Source organism: Mobula hypostoma, chromosome 2, assembly GCF_963921235.1.
Source record: "Mobula hypostoma chromosome 2, sMobHyp1.1, whole genome shotgun sequence".
NCBI lineage: Eukaryota > Metazoa > Chordata > Chondrichthyes > Myliobatiformes > Myliobatidae > Mobula > Mobula hypostoma.
Window position 1 is genome coordinate 196,855,104 of NC_086098.1, and position 17,894 is coordinate 196,872,997.

The window sequence follows — 17,894 nt, forward strand, 5'->3', positions numbered from 1 at the left end:
CTTTGATATTTAATGTTGGCGGACTGCATTTAGCCTTCAAACAACAGGAGTGAGCGGCTAGCTAAGAAAGATTTTGCATTGGGTAATATGAGTTAAAAAGATTTTTGGTATTTGGGAGAAATTAAAATACTCTTCGAGTTGGCTTGAAAATTCTTTGAAAGCTGCCGCTACTAACGGAAGATGCCTGGGTGTAAATAATCGCCTCCTTCCAAAATAGGCTGTTGTCTTTAAGTGAACAACATCCGTCCGTTAGTGACCCTCCCTCTCTCTAACACACACACACACACTCACTCCTCGCTGTCAGCTCGATACATTCACTTCACTGAAGTTTCTGCCAGGCAGTTAGAAGCTCTCCATTACTTGCGATCACCATCGCCTACAAAGAAAGCACTTTACAACCCGACACCTAAAGCTTCTCGCGTTGCAAATACCTCTTTATCTTCGTTATGGTGCTGGATGAGCCTCAGTGACTGCTTAGTTTATCAGATAAAAAAAATCCTCATTGTCACAGAACCTACAAATCTTCCTGAATTTGAGGATGGGTTGTTGTACCGGGCGCTGTGCTCTAATCTTCCTGTGTATCCTTCAGCTGGTGAGTGTAAAAAACGTTTATAATGCATTTATTATGAATTAGGGCTATTGATTCTGATCAGATTTGTTAGATGATGAGCTATTTAATATTTATTATTTATTAACTTTAGAGCAATATAACTAATTAATATCATTTTGTAAATCTAACTGCAGCAGCGTGCAATAACGTGCCAAAGCTTAATAGAAAACAGTAAATCGATCCCCCCCAAAAGTCTGAACATCAGTGTGTTTTTCAATTCCTTTGCAATATCTTTTTCTATTTCTCTGTGGCGTAAAGTACAAGTAGTAACTGAAACAACGGTTAATTGTCCTTCGGTAATTTGTAGTTCGTGTTGTCATGTATCTTTCCTTGGTTGGTGGGGAGAATTCTTTTCACTGTTGGCGGTGCAGCCCATCTCCCGCTGGTGTCGCTACCCTTTGTTCCAGGTTAATGGAGGGATCCTTTTCAGCAAGGAAGCGGTTGGCAGGAGCAATTCCACTTTTGTGCTGTGGGATGGCGTTTCATATCAGTGTATTTTCTTCCGTTTTAATGACAGTGATTTGTGCGCATGGTACATGCCAGGCTTACTGTTACTACAGATTTCGGCGCTAGCCGCTTCCCACGTAGTGTAAAAAAACAAAAAAAAATTCATTTTTCATTTATGCGACAACTTGCGAGCAGTTTGTAACGTCTGTTTAAACTCTGCAAAACAAGGGAAGCAGAAAACTCGGTGTGGTTTAATTGGTATTTTTGCCTTTCACCCACACGAGAAACAGTTCAGCTTTGGGAAAGTATTTTGCGCATATCCGTATAATTGTCCCACACAATGCAAATTGTCAAACTGGACTCTGCAATTAACTGTCATAGTTTCAAATCCAGTGGTGATTAGTTCATACATATTTAATTACCCCAGAATTAAAGTTCAAATTACATTTATTATCAAAGTACATATACAGTATCGTATATAACCTTGAGATTCGTCTTTATTTTCCCAGAAGTATCCCAGATCTAAACGAGTTACAGCGAATTATTTGACAAAAAACTCGGCAGAACGAGAATCAGTAGCAGCAGCTTAACGTTGTACTTTACAAACTATATTATTTTAGTTAACTGATGCTCTTCAGTATTAATAGCGGTTCAGAGATAAGGATAGAAGTTACCGAAGTTTCTCTCAGAACAATCAGAATTTATTTGCCACTTGTGTATTGAACACTTTGTATCTATTCTCAAGCAAGATACTGCAAATGCTGGAAATCTGATATAAAAATACAAAATAATTGACCTACTCAGCAGGTTAGGCTGCTTCTGTAGAGATAAGAACTAAGTCATTTTTGGCTAATTGCCATTAGAACATAAGAAATAGGAGCAGGAGTAGGCCATCTTGCCCATTCCACCATTCAATAAGATCATGGCTGATCTGGCCATGGACTCATCTCCACCTACCTGGCTTTTCCCATAATCCTTAATTCCCCTACTATGCAAAGAATTACCAACCTTGTCTTAAATATGTTTACTGAGGTAGCCTCCACTGCTTCTTGGGGCAGAGAATTCCACAGATTCACCACTCTCTGGGAAACACAGTTCATCCTCATCTCCGTCCTAAATCTCCTCCCCTGAATCTTGAGGCTATGTCCCCTAGTTCTAGTCTCACCTACCAGTGGAAACAACTTTCCTGCCTCTATCTTATCTATCCCTTTCATAATTTTATATGTTTCTATAAGATCTCCTCTCATTCTTCTGAATTCCAACGAGTACAGTCCCAGGCGACACGTGAATGTATTTCATGAATCTAGGAGCACGTTTGATTACAGCTATTTACTGAATTTATAATTTTTCTTGGACTATAAGAGCATACAAACGTCATACTAACACTATGTTTAGGATTAATAGGTTAGACTGAAGTTCAATATTTGGATGGTCTAGAATAATATATATACATAGTAATGGAGACTTGCACTTGACTTTGAAGTGCTGGCTGGCCTCTAGCATGGCTTTCAACAAACAGATTTTGATTCCTAATGCTGAGGTCTTGCCCTTTTTGACTCAAAGTATTTTTAATGTAAAATGAGAGTGAACCAAAGATCAAACTAACTTTAGTATCTTTATTCAACAACTTTCTTTTGCTATTTAAAAATATGCAGATGTGTTAGGTGTGGAGTTACTGAGAAATGAATGCAAGTAAATTTTATGATCAATCAGGAATTTAAATTCCCACCATCCAGAGAATATATTTTATTAACAGTATTTACAAATGAAGGGTGAGCAGTAACTCATAGGTCATCCCTATCTATTGAATATTTATCAATGAAAAATATTCTTTTAATCTTGGTGCAACTTTATGACATAAATAGTTCAAATCACAGTAAATAAGTATTGGTTTTCTTGTTGCATTGTCATATCCATGAGCTAATTAGATCCTATTGTAGTTATGTTGTTTTGGGGCTCTTTTGACAGCTTTTAATAGAAATGTGAAACCACCCCTGCCTGTAAGGAGTTTGTATTTTCTCCCTGTGATGGTTTAGGCTTCCTCAGTTTCCTCGCACATTCCAAAGATGTACTTGTTGGTAGGCTCATTGGTCATTGTAAATTGTCCTGTGATTAGGATAGAGTTAAATTGGTGTTGCCAGGTGGCATGGCTGAAAGGACCAGAAAGGCCTATTTGGCACTGTCTCTCAATAAATAAATAAAATATTTTAGTACTGATATTCTGAATGGATCAGAATGGATCAGGGCTATGACTGCCAGACTGGGTAGCAGGGGTGAGGAACTTGCATGCCTCAATCTCCTCAGAAAGTGTAGGCACTATGTGCCTTCTTGACTAGTGAGGAGGTGTTGTGGGTCTAGGTTAGATCGTCTGTTACCTGCACACCAAGGAACTTAGAGAGCTCTTCACACTCTCCACAGCAGAGCCATGGATGTGCAATGGAGAATGATCAACCTGTGCCTTCCTGAACTCCACAGTTATCTCTTTTGTCTCGTCCATGTTGAAATTCATGTTGTTCTCACACCATTTGACAAGCCCCCTTTCTGTATGTTGACTCATCTTTGTTTCCAATGAGGATAATCACTGTTGTATCATCAGTGAACTTGATAATATGCTTTATGCTAGATCTGGAAGTGCAGTCATAATCTCTTTACATGTCAAATCTCTTGGAAGGTGACATTTAAGGCCATGCGAATAAATATGTAAATCAGTGAAGGAAAATGGCATTCTCTACTTTATCCTTGGATCTAAATATCTTCTGAATCTCTTTAGTTTGAAAGGATACAGCCTTTGTATAAACTTCAAAGTTCAAAGTACATTTATTGTCAAAATATGTATACTTCATACAACCTTGAAATTAGTCTCCTTACAGGCAGCCACAGGCACTGCTGCTTATAACTATAAAGCTGCAGCCTAGGCAACATCATGGTGACTCTGCTCTGCACACGCTGTAATGTTATTGCAACCTTTTTAATGTCTGATGTGCTGAACTGTACACAATACCACTAGCTTAAAAACAAACTGCAGGAAATACCTAGTCAGTCAGGAGCATCTGTTGAAAGTGAAGCACCATTAACATTTAGAGGTCTTCATTAGTTCTGTATTTTTAACCTGAAATGCTATCTGCATTTTTCTTTCCACAGATATTGCTTGAGTATTTCCAAGATTTTCTATTTTATTGCAGATTTGCAGTAATTGTAGTTATTTTTTGACTCACAAAACTCCTGAATAAGATGTTGTACAATCTTAGCATGACCTCCCTTCTCTTTTCTGTTCCTAAGTCAGTATCGGCAAGTTTCTCCTTCTCCTTCTTAACTTCTTTTTGTGTATCCCTCCTGCGAACAATGGATCTATAGACATGCATACACTTTGAATCTCTGAACGTGTATGCTGCCAGAATCATGAAGTCACTTGTCTTATTTCTCTACTTTAAAAACATTGACTTGCTTTTCTAGGTTGAATGAAGTTGCCACTTTTTTTTTGTCCATCTAAATGTTTATTTGCCCTAGAACCTTCTTCCTCACTATCAACTATCTTTGCAGTTTTGGTATTAGTGGTAAATTTAGCATACACAAGAACTATATGAGCAGATTAACCAGTGACGCTTCAATTACGATGCAGCTGGAAGTTCAGAATCCTAATGGCCTGCAGGTAGAAATTGTTTCTCATCCTGTCTGTTTTTGTTTTTATGCATCATAGTCTCCTGCCTGAAGGTAGTAAGTCAAAGAGGATGCTGGATGGATGGATGGGATCCTTAATAATACTAAGGACCCTGTGTACACTGCACTCCTGATAAATGTCCCCAGTGGGTGGTAGGGAGACCCATATGATCCTCTCATCTGTTCTGGCAGTCCTTTGTAGGGACTTCTGGCCTGATGCTTGACTACTCCCATACGAGATGGAGATGCAACTTGTCAGGATGCTCTCAATGGTGTCCTGTGAAACACAGTTAAAATGGTGGGGGTGGGGAAGCCTTGCTTGCCTTAATCTTCTTAAGAAGTGGAAGTGCTGCTGTGCTTTCCTGTTCAGGGAGATGATATTAAGGGACCAGATATGGTCATCCATGATGTGAACTCCCAGGAACTTGGTGCACTTAATTTGGAAGAGTTAACTTGGATGAGCCATGTATTCACAGAGGGGGATGGTTCATTTGCACCGTCCTGAAATCCACAGTGATTTCCTTTGTGTTCTCCACATTCAGGATTAGGTTGTTCATCTCACACCAATCCACTAGCTGCTCCACTTCTTCTCTATATTTCATCTTGTCATCGTTCTCGATAAGGCCAAGCACTGTTGTGTCACAGAAACATAGAAACATAGAAAATAGGTGCAGGAGTAGGCCATTTGGGCCTTCGAGCCTGCACCGCCATTCAGTATGATCATGGCTGTTCATCCAACTCAGAACCCTGTACCTGCCTTCCCTCCATACCCCCTGATCCCTTTAGCCACAAGGGCCATATCTAACTCCCTCTTAAATATAGCCAATGAACTGGCCTCAGCTGTTTCCTGTGGCAGAGAATTCCACAGATTCACCACTCTCTGTGTGAAGAAGTTTTTCCTCCTCTCGGTCCTAAAAGGCTTCACCTTTATCCTTAAACTGTGACCCCTCGTTCTGGACTTCCCCAACATCGGGAACAATCTTCCTGCATCTAGCCTGTCCAATCCCTTTAGAATTTTATACGTTTCAATAAGATCCCCCCTCAATCTTCTAAATTCCAGCGAGTATAAGCCTAGTTGATCTAGTCTTTCATCATATGGAAGTCCTGCCATCCCAGGAATCAATCTGGTGGACCTTCTTTGTACTCCCTCTATGGCAAGGATGTCTTTCCTCAGTTTAGGGGACCAAAACTGCACACAATACTCCAGGTGTGGTCTCACCAAGGCCTTGTACAACTGCAGTAGAACCTCCCTGCTCCTGTACTCGAATTCTCTTGCTATGAATGCCAGCATACCATTCGCCTTTTTCACCGCCTGCTGTACCTGCATGCCCACTTTCAATAACTGGTGTACAATGACACCCAGATCTCGTTGCACCTCCCCTTTTCCTAATCGGCCACTGTTCAGATAATAATCTGTTTTCCTGTTCTTGCCATCAAAGTGGATAACCTCACATTTATCCACATTAAATTGCATCTGCCATGAATTTGCCCACTCGCCTAACCTATCCAAGTCACCCTGCATCCTCTTAGCATCCTCCTCAGAGCTAACACTGCTGCCCAGCTTCGTGTCATCCGCAAACTTGGAGATGCTGCATTTAATTCCCTCGTCTAAGTCGTTAATATATATTGTAAACAACTGAGGTCCCAGCACTGAGCCTAGCAGTACCCCACTTGTCACTGCCTGCCATTCTGAAAAGGTCCTGTTTATTCCTACTCTTTGCTTCCTGTCTGCCAAGCAATTCTCTATCCACATCAATACCATACCCCCAATTACTGTGTGCTTTAAGTTTGCACACTAATCCCCTGTGTGGGACCTTGTCAAAAGCCTTTTGAAAATCCAAATATATCACATCCACTGGTTCTCCCCTATCCACTCTACTAGTTACATCCTCAAAAAAATTCTATGAGATTCGTCAGACATGATTTTCCTTTCACAAATCCATGCTGACTTTGTCCGATAATTTCACCGCTTTCCAAATGTGCTGTCATCACATCTTTGATGACTAACTCTAGCATTTTCCCCACCACCAATGTCAGGCTAACTGGTCTATAATTCCCTGGTTTCTCTCTCCCTCCTTTTTTAAAAAGTGGGGTTACATTAGCCGCCCTCCAATCCTCAGGACCTAATCCAGAATCTAAAGAATTTTGAAAAATTATCACTAATGCATCCAGTATTTCTTGGGCTACTTCCTTAAGCACTCTGGGTTGCAGACCTGGGGATTTATCTGCCTTTAATCCCTTCAATTTACCTAACACCACTTCCCTACTAACATGTATTTTCCTCAGTTCCTCCATCTCACTAGACCCTCGGTCCCCTAATATTTCCAGAAGATTATTTATGTCCTCCTTAGTGAAGACAGAACCAAAGTAGTTATTCAATTGGTCTGCCATGTCCTTGTTCCCCATGATCAATTTGCATGTTTCTGACTGTAAGGGATGGCATCTGCAAACTTTTGCAGTTCAGGCTGGATCCTGCGACAGTCATGTGTCAGCAGTGTGAACAGCAGCGGGCTGAACACACAGCCTTGTGGAGTGCCCATACTCAGTGTAATGGGACTAGAGATGTTGCTGTCCACACAGACTGTGGGCTTTCTGTTAAGAAGTCCAGTATCCAATTGCAGAGGGAGGTGTTGAGACTAAGTGAGGACAGTTTCTGGGGCATGATGGTGGCAAACATCGAACTGGTCTATATACAGCAATCTGGCATATGAGACCCCATCTTCCAGGTGGGACAGGACAGAGTGGAGGACAGAGGCTATTGCATTGTCGGTAGATTGATCTGAGCAATAAGTGAACTAGAAAGGGTTCAATGTAGCTGGGAGAAAGGCTTTAATGTGCTCCATGACCAGTCACTCAAAGCATTTCATAATGGTTGATGTTATTGTCGCCAGATGATAGTTATTTAGGCAGGTTACTGTTGCCTTCTCTGGCACTGGAATGATGATTGTCACCTTGAAAACTGAGGGAACAATGGATTGCTCCAGATAGTTGTTGAATATTTCCATCAGCTGGTCTGTGTAGTCTTTCAGAACCTGACCTGGTATATTATTGGGCCCCGCAGCTTTGCGTGGGTTGACTCTGACCAGGGTCTTCCTCACCTCAGCTTCAGCCAGATGGTGTCTGTATGCTCCCCTGGGGTGGGGGTGGGGTGCCTTCCTCGCCAGCACATTGTTCTGTGTATCAAACCAGAGGTAGAAGACACTCAGCCTCTCAGGGAGTGAAGCATCATGGTCACTGATGTGCAGTGTAGATTTGTAGTCGGCAATCTTCTGAGCTCCCTGCCACGTGCACCTCATGTCTCTGATATCGCAGAAGTGTCTCCATTGCTCATAACATCTCCATTGTCCGGGTCTGGGCACTAGCAGTGTGAGGCCATCAATAATAAATGATGTGTAAATTGGGGAAAGAGTAATACAAAGGATTCTGTTTATATAGCACCATTAATGTGGTCTTCAGTATATTCCAAAGTATTTTACAGTACTTTTAAATGGTAATAACTGTTGTAATTTGTAGCAGTCTCTTTATGTGCGGAAATTGCCATGGCCAACAACCAGGAGAAGAAGTAGTAAATCAAATACTTTCCTACTCTGATTTTAAATCTGATTTCTACCTATGGTGATGGAAAGAGGACGAGGCTAGGTTGTGTATTTAAAACTCATTGAATATTTTAAAGCTATTTGTTACTGCAATTCCATTGTATTGCAGAGAATGCACTGGGCAATATTTTCACTAAAGAGGAAGTCGCCATTGACTAGTTGCACCAAGATATTGTGCTGGGGCACAATGGAGATCTGCATTCGAAAAAAAACATCAACAATATTGGAAATCTGAAACTAGCTTGAAGATTTTGAGTAATTCGGAGAGACTGGATAAACTGGGAATATTGTCACTGAAGCAAAGTGCCACTAAGGGATGGCCCAAGAGGCTTATAAAATTAGGGAAGAAGATAGCGTAGATAGATACAGTCTCTTTTCCGAAGTAGGGAAGTCTAAAATTAGGGTAATTAGGTTTATGGTGAGAGGGAAAAATTTTAAAGGGGATCTGAGGGGCAGGTTTTTCCATATAGTCATGGTACAAGCTACCAAAGAAGTGGTAAAGGCAGGTTTGAAGATATTTGAACCAGAACATGGATAGGATGGCTTAGAGCAAGGGTTCTCAACCTGGGGTCCATGGACCCTCGGGTCCATGGCATAAAAAAGGGTTGGGAACCCTGGCTTAGTGCAATATAGACCAAATGCAGGAAATTCGGGTTTAGCATAGATTGGATATCTTGGTGGTCATGGATGAGTTGGGCCAAAGAGCCTGTTTCTGAACTGTATGTCCAGGAATCTGTCGAGCACAGACTGCTGGAAGTACTTACCAAGATAGACAGCACTTAGAGACAAATGATGTTAATGATTCAGGTACTTTTCCCAATTTCTCTTTCCGTTTGTGAGTAGATGCAGCACTTTCCCAGGCCTTATCCAAGTTATTCAGATACAGAAAATCATAAATCAGGCACTGTAATAGCTGCTGAAATTAAGATAAATTGATTCAAGGAATTTATAATTATCTTATGTATCTAGGTATGAATTGGCATCTACTGATAAGTATTTTCTTAATATGAATAGTATTTGTCATATTTTTTGTAGATTTTGATCTGTTTTAATATGCTAAGAATTACAATAGACAATAGACAATAGGTGCAGAAGTAGACCATTCGGCCCTTCGAACCTGCACATTAGGATTATTATATCTTGGAATAAGATCTTGATTGCCATGGACTGCAATCATGTGGATTGTGATTAAGCAGCTTACTCTTATTTTTCCCATTGTAACTCTCCGCTAAGAACAAGCCAACAATGATCTCTTTATCTCAGTTGTACAACACGTAAGTGCAGACTGTTGCTTCATACGAATTAAAACAAACAATGAATGCATTTGCTTTAGCACAACACTGAACAATCTATAAATAAATTCTGTATCAGGAAGAACAATGATTTCACATTGCTGTTAATTGAACACTGCCAGATAAACAGTTATAAGAAACAATGTAGTTGTATTCAGAAAGCACCTTTCACACCATAGAATATCTTAAAGCATTTTACTTTTGGATGTTGTGTCACTTCTGTAAATTAGTTTAAGAATAAACTGACTGGATATAGTTAATATAAATCTTCTAAATACACATTATTCCTTCCTTTCAAATATTGAATTGAAGTGCAACATCTTATGACTGTTTGTGCTGTTTTATTTATTTGTTCGTGAGATGATTACTGCTGGAAATTCCAGCATTTATTTTACATCTCTATTTGCTCTTCAGCTGAAGAGGCAGATAAACGTTGCTCACATTTGTAGTTCTAAAGTTAAAAATAGGCCGGTTTATGTAAAGATGGCAACTTCCCTTCCCTGAAGGACTCTTGGAATCATGGAGTCATCTTCATCATCAATATTATGTGCCGAGTCATGCAGCATGGAAATAGCTTCTTGAACATGTTCAACTCGTCCAAGCCAACCAGTTTGCCTCTCTGAGCTAATCCCATTTGCTTGCATTTAGTCTATATCCCTCTATCCTTTCCGATCTATGTACCTGCCTAAGTTTCTTAGACATTGTACTTGTACCTGCTTATATCACTTTCTCTGGTAGCTCATTCCATACATCCATCACATTTTGCATGAAATAAGTTGCTCCGTGCATCCCCTCTATATCTTTGCTTTAGAACTTAAACCTATGCCCTGTAGTTTTACACTTCCATACCTTTGGAGAAAGACTGTGGCCATTCACTTTACCTGTGCTGCTCATGATTTTAAAAACTGCCATGAAGTTACCATTCCTATACTTCTGGGAAAAATACTGCAGCCTATCCAATTTCTCCCTATATCTCAAGCCCTCTAGTCCAGGCAACGGTCTTGTGAATCTTTTTTGCACCCTTCTACTTTAATGACAATCTTTCCATAGCTCAACAACCAGTACTGCATGCAATACTCCTAGGGTGGGCTCACCAACATCTTATACACCTGAAACATTATTTTCTACTTCTTTTACTCAGTCCACTATCTGAAGTCAAGAATGTCATACACCTTCTTCAGGACCTTGGCTATCTGCATTATCACTTTCAAGGAACTATGTACCCCTTGGTCTTTCTATTCTATGACGCTCTCCAGGGCTAAGCCATTTACAAAGTAGGTCATGCCCTGGTTTAACTTTGCAAAGTGTAACACTTTCCACTTGTCTAGGTTAAATTCCATTGCCATTCCTTGGTTTATTTTCCCAGCCTGTTGTTTTTGATTTGTTGCTAGCAATGTCGAGCATATTCTCATCCAAATCGTTAGTGGATACATATAGGACCCAGCACTGATTCTCTGTGGCTCTGCACTGTTCATAAGCTTCCAATCTGAAAAATAATCCTTCACTACCATCCTCTATCTCCTACATCCAAACCAATTTAGCTTCCAATTAGTTAGCTCATCCTGGATCTGTGAACCAGATAGTTTTTTTTTATGACAATTAGGTAACATCATTGTGACTAGCACCAAGACTTGAACAACCAATCCCAATGTAAAATTGTTGAAGAGTCTCCTGAACAAACTGCATATTTAGCCAGGCTGTTCCAGTGCTTTATGTCTATTCACAATCTTGGAAGTTGCTCAGGGATGTCCAGTTTAGGAAACAGAGAATAAATCTGAACTATTAGTGCTCCACCTACATATTCCCCATCATTGGCAACGTATTAGAAGGTGCCATTGATGATGCTTGCAAGCAGTATGTTCTCACCAATAGCCTGCTCACTGGTGCTGACTTAGGTTCCATCAGGACCACTGAGCTCCAGGCCTCAAAATTTGGAGGAAGGACTGAATTTAAAAGATTAACTGAAAATATCTCCCTTTACACCAAAGCTCTATTTGACCCAAGTAGCAGCAGTGGATTCTAGATCATTTGAAATCAATAATGTTCCCAAGTGGCAAGTAATATTTATAGCAAACAAATACCAGACAATGAACACTGCCAGTGAAGTATTGATGAATAGTGACACCAATACCTGCAATTTTCCATCTAAATCACACCTTATCCTGACTTGGTAAAACATCATAAATCCTTCAGTATCACAGAGTTAAGACCATAAGACATAGGAACAGAAGTAGGCCATTCAGCTCATCAAGTCTGCTCCGCCATTCCATCATGGCAGATTCATTACTCTCTGGCTGAAAGAATTTGTCCTTACCTCTGTCCTAAAAGGTCGCCCCTTAAAATATTAGAAACTCTGCCCTAATGGCATGTGTCATAAGACAGATTGGAACATTCAAAAAGGAGGCTCATCAACTTCTTCCAAATGTCAATTAGACCTGCAACAATATCATATCCCATGAGCCAATATTTCTTGTTCTTTCTATTCCTATTGAAGCTACATGTGATAGAGATATATTCCCACCTTTAGTTATTTCTAGGCAGCTTGAGAAATCCAGCCATGTGATTTCCTGCCAATGGGATACAATTCATGATCTTATAAGGACAATTGTGGAGACTATTTGACTCACAGATCCATGTTGTTGTGGTTGAAGGGTAGTTCATCCCATTCCTACAATAACAGCATCCATTTAAAATTCAGCAATGAAGAATGACAAGACTAGAATGGAATAATTTTCAGTGAACAATAAATTGGTAGTTAATTGAACAAGAAACATATAAATGAACGAGAAGACTCCTTGATCTTCATCCATTATTTAACAAGATCATTGCTGACCTCTAATTCCACTTACCCTGCTTTTCCCCATGTCCACAAGTATGTTGACACCTTTTCATCGACGTAAAGTGAAGGGAAACTGGATGGGCTGTATAAGATGTGGGCCACTTATTACTGATCATTTCTCACCACCACTGAAACTGAAAATCGGCTCTGCTGATGTTTTATTTACTAGGGAAAAATGAATATAATTGTATTGGAGATCCTCATTATGGTGTGCATTTTAGAAAATGGGGTCATTAATCTTACTTTGCTTTCCTGACAGATATGCTAGTAGGCAGGCATTTTAAAGCCAAAGAGTGGATTCGCTGCCAATATTACACTTTTTTCTGCACTGCAAAAATGTGACTCACTGACCTGCTGCTCAGAGCAGGAGGGTAGATTGTCAATCAAAAACCACCAGTCATTTTCAAAATATGCAAAGTGAGGCTCACCTGCTACTTTAACCTTGGACTTCAGTGCAGAAGCCATTGTGGCTTCACTATCAGTCAATGTAACAAACCTGGTAGTAAAAGGAGCCATTGCCAAAACAGCACTAAGAGATAGATCTTTTAACTTAGGGGCCAGCTTGAAGGAGGGCACTGATTACCAGCACATTCATGAATCATTGCTTTTGGAGAATATGGGGCTTTTGGATAAGGTTTGGGTGCAAAAAATCTTCTGACTTTGATTGCTGCAGTCGTGATGATGTGCTCGGTTTCATACTGTAAATTGGGTGAAATTTGCAGAGTGTTGTAATACTATATGAATGTTTGGCAGGTTCATAGAGGTCAGAGCAGCTTGTTACTTGTCTGTGCAGCTGAGTTAAAATTGAGACTTAATTGTTGGAAGGAATTAGTGTTACAAGATAAAAATTAAATCTTAAAATGTATATAAAAACAATGAAAAACGGGCATCACAGATCATTAGATCAAAACAGCTGATGATAAAATAACCGAGGAGTTCACCAAAGCCTTTCAAGGATTAGAAAGTAGTGCACAGGAGACTACAGAGACTGCAGTTTCGAGCAACAAACAATCTCCTGGAGTAACTCAGGTCAAGAAGCATCTGTGAGGGAGGAGTGAATTCCAGACTATATTTCCATTATAGGGCCAAGAGGGCCACATGCTGGGGATCTGCAGGTGGGGTGATCATGGGACAGGCACTGATAGGGATAGGGCAGTGCTGACATATTGCAGAGTGCGTGAATTCGCATTGAGCTATAAGAGGTGGAGATTTGTGGACAAAGACAAGGATTTTAAAGATTCTGCATTTAATGAATTCATTGGCTGGAGAATAATGATTATTGGCAATGACAGGATATAGAAAAGAATATTTGAAGGCATGTTAAAAATAAAAGATGTTAGAGTAATCATTTCCAAAAAAGCAAAATTGATTTAAAATGAGGTGCAGTAGATTCTAGTTTGTTGGGCCATTGGTTAATCGGGGCAGCTGGGACAACTCTTAAAAAAAATTAATCGAGAAAATAGCCAAGATGCCCTTAGTTTATTTTGGACACTCTGCCACTTAATTGGCGCAGGAGATGATTAGTCATGTGCACTTGTGTGGCCATTAGACATTACACCATGCTTAGAGTGAACAGTTGAGTGAACAATAAAGATCATTCAATTCAACTCAACATAGAAACATAGAAACATAGAAAATAGGTGCAGGAGTAGGCCATTTGGCCCTTCGAGCCTGCACCGCCATTTATTATGATCATGGCTGATCATCCAACTCAGAACCCCGCCCCAGCCTTCCCTCCATACCCCCTGACCCCCGTAGCCACAAGGGCCATATCTAACACCCTCTTATATATAGCCAATGAACTGGCCTCAACAGTTTCCTGTGGTAGAGAATTCCACAGATTCACCACTCACTGTGTGAAGAAGTTTTTCCTAATCTCGGTCCTAAAAGGCTTCCCTCTATCCTCAAACTGTGACCCCTCGTTCTGGATATCCTCAAACTGTGACCCCTCGTTCAACAGTTGTGTAAGTTGCATGCTTGTATTCTGTTATCCATTTGGGCTGATGCATGCCGATTCAAAACCCAGTGATTTTTGATAATTTAGTATTTTTGACTTTGATGTTTCAAAAAAATTTGAGATCTTTGCCAAGATGCCACAAAAAAGATTTGACACCAGCAGAAAAAATGACCCTATTGGACCAAGTTAAAAGCCATCCACCTAACACCACTCATCATCAGCTGACAGAGATAACTGGAGTGCCGAACTCTACAATTCAACACTTCTAATATCAGCAAAATAAATTACAAGAATGAGCATTACACGAGGGACACCAGGGAACACCACAAAAATGAAAGGACAATGATAAGGATTCAGATGTGGAAGATGATCTCAGTCAATAGTTTTACATTGTAACTGGATGAGGTGTACGTGTCAGTGGACCAACGCTGAAAAAACAAGTCAGAGTAGATAACTAAGAAGCTAGGTCATGAAGATTTTACAGCAACAGATGGCTGGTTGTCTCAACAGATATGTAGGCATCATATTGAATTTAAGAAAGTTCACATTGAGAAGGGTAGTACTGATGCAGTAAGTGCAGAAACATGGAGATCTCCAAAACTTTCTAACAATTTTTCTGAAATGTTGTGCAGGTGATATCTACAATGCTGATGAAATGGGGCTTTTTTAATCATGCCACACCAAACAGTTCCCTTTGCTAAAAACATGCAAAACTCTTAGCTTCAAAGAAAGCAATGGATTGTGTAATTATGCTGTGTTGTTCAAATATATCTGGAACTGATAAAAAGAAATTGCTAGTTATTGGGAAAAGCATTAAACATTGATGCACTAAGGGGCTGAGATGGATAGTTTACCAATCGAGTACTATGCTAACAAAAATTGTCAAGGATGACTTCTGAAATGTTTAAGAACTGGCTGATGAGCTACTGCAGAATTCAAGCAAAATGTTTCTGCTTGTTACAATTGTGCAGCACACCCTAGTGTAGAATGTTTGAGAAACATCCACCTGGAATTTCTGCCTGCTAATAAAACATCCTTGGTGCTGTCAATGGATTTGGGAATCATAAAAAAATTAAAGATGCTGTATTGTGCAAAGTTGATGAACCACATTCTCGTAGCAATTGAAGAAGATCTACTGACATCTTGTTCAATAGCAAAGGAAGTGAGTGCAAAGGTTAATCTTTTACAGGCAATACAGCTTGTCAGTGATAGGTGGCAAGAAATAAGTAGCAAGACAATTCAGAACTGTTTTGCCTACTGCAGTTTCAAGCATTCAGGATTGGAGATGTCAGAAACAGCTGGTAGTGGAAGTGAAATGATTTCACTACTCCAACAAGTTAGGAACTACACAGAATTTGAAGGTATCTACAACCATCTTGAATGTTACAATGAAGATGAAGATTTGGTGGACACAATCATTGAAAGCATTGTATCAGAACACTAAGGTGAGGAATATGAAGGTGAGGGAAGTGATGAAGATGACATGATGACATGATGACATGATTGAACCTGAACCAGTGACTACTCAGGATGGCAGAAAATTTATTGATCGATTATGACATTACTTTATGCAGGAAGACATTGAAGGCAGTCCATTATCTGCATTAGGTGTCTACGCTGATTTTGTTTATTTACAGTCAATGAAAAGAACACACCAGCATATACTTGATGAATTCTTCTGTTGGTAATCATTACAAACTAATACACAGTTTTATAGTACTGTAACAGTATTGGTAGTGTTATAATTTGTTCTATATTTCATTTAAATACATAATTTGTTACTCAGTTAAACAGTAGTTTGCCTTTTTTAATACTTTTTAAACTATTTTCATGAAACCTGGATAACTGGGGCAGCCACTTAATTGGGCCAATATGTACTGGTCCCAATGAGTCCCAATTAAACAGAATCAATTTAACTGATTCCTTTGCTGATTATTTAATATTTAATATTGTTGATTCCTGATTAATAGTCTAGTTGACACTTCATATTTTCTTTCTTCAAATTATATTGCATAGAAAAGATGCTCAGAATTAAATTTCAAAAAATGAACTTGTATAAAGAAACAGTAATAGTATTATACATCCATTTATGTTTTTTACTAGTTTATTGGAACAGCGATATTATGCTATGTGAACCTTACATTTTTAATGAGATGCAAATGTTTATGCAATATTAGTAAATGAATTAAATATACTAGATTTGTTGAACTCCAAAATAATCCATTATATCGATTTATATATTTAAAGAAATCCTGGGAATCTGTGAAAAGAACGTAACCTCAAAATTGCCATGAAATCATTTAAAGTACTATTCATTCAGCATGAATTCCATTTACACAGCAACCGTGATTAATGATCAGCGAAAGTTAGTCCATTGAGGTTAGCACATAATGTGACGTGATCTTTTGTGCCCCTTTTCAGTACTGATACACAGCACAAGATCAGTCTTTGAATGAATGTTAATTATAATGTATATTTAAATAAGCGAGGATAGCTATCCTTCTCAACTATTTGAACAATCTAATCACAGTGCCATGAACTTACAAAGAGTGAATATTAATGCATCCTTCAAGTTTTAAGACCACTCTTTTATCTGCTGCATAATGAAGCCTTAAGTTAGCTTAAAATAACAAGGAAGTTAACATAGTTAGCCAATTAATTTAATGCAAATGTATGATGGTTTTTATTCACACCAACGAAATTCAAAGCCAGTGAGTTTAATTGAATGTCATTTTAATTGAACCTTTCTTCGATTTTTAAAATCATATTAGAGTTTTGCTCTACCTGGGATGAGGAGGGTCACAAAGGTTTCCAACTGTTCAATATTGAAGAGTTTTTGGAAAAAATGTAGAAGAGGTTTTCCTACTGAATGAATGGGAGGAAATTCCAGCAATTAAGTTTCTACAATGGGGGAAAATATGAAACTTTTTACAGTTCTTCGTATATTTTGGAATATTCCAGAAAAGCATGGCTAAAAGAATAAAACAATATTGCAACTGTTTGAACATGCCTAGTTGGCACACATAGCAGAGCTGTATTTTGTGGTTAGATGATATTTATATTGAAATCAGATCTCAACGTTTTGCAATGCTTTGTTTAGATAAGGAACGTTGTCAAACTATAAATCATTTTCAGTTATGTAATCTGATTGAAACCAAAGAAAAGTCATTTTTCATTATTAGTATTTTGATTTGTATGGAAATTTTATCACATTTGACTGATTCAACAATGCACCATCTCTTTATATATCAGGGTGATCTGGATTCTTTATTGAAGCTCGACATCTGGCAAAATTTAAATGACAGCAGGAGATGATCAGACATAAAAAATGTGCTTTTCTAATTTAATATATATTCATCTTTTCTACCCTTTCACCTGTTTTTTCCATTTTCTTACTAATATACAGTATAACTTCAATTGTAAAATGAAAGTGTTATGCCAGTTCATTCCTTTCCCACTCAAATCTGCTCTTTAGTAAGCAAGAAATGTAAATGGT

At 39.0% G+C, this 17,894-nt stretch overlaps 1 protein-coding gene across 2 annotated transcripts in view; it reads left to right on the top strand.

Moving 5' to 3' along the window:
• Positions 1-347: 347 nt before the first annotated feature.
• LOC134336512 (sodium/potassium-transporting ATPase subunit beta-1-interacting protein 3-like) overlaps positions 348-17,894 on the top strand; it is a 200,447-nt gene continuing 182,900 nt past the window's right edge. For both annotated transcript variants that reach the window (XM_063030787.1, XM_063030793.1), the window contains exon 1: positions 348-592. In XM_063030787.1, the coding sequence (XP_062886857.1) occupies positions 539-592 (54 nt within the window). In that variant the 5' untranslated portion in view covers positions 348-538. The remainder of the gene's footprint in view (positions 593-17,894) is intronic.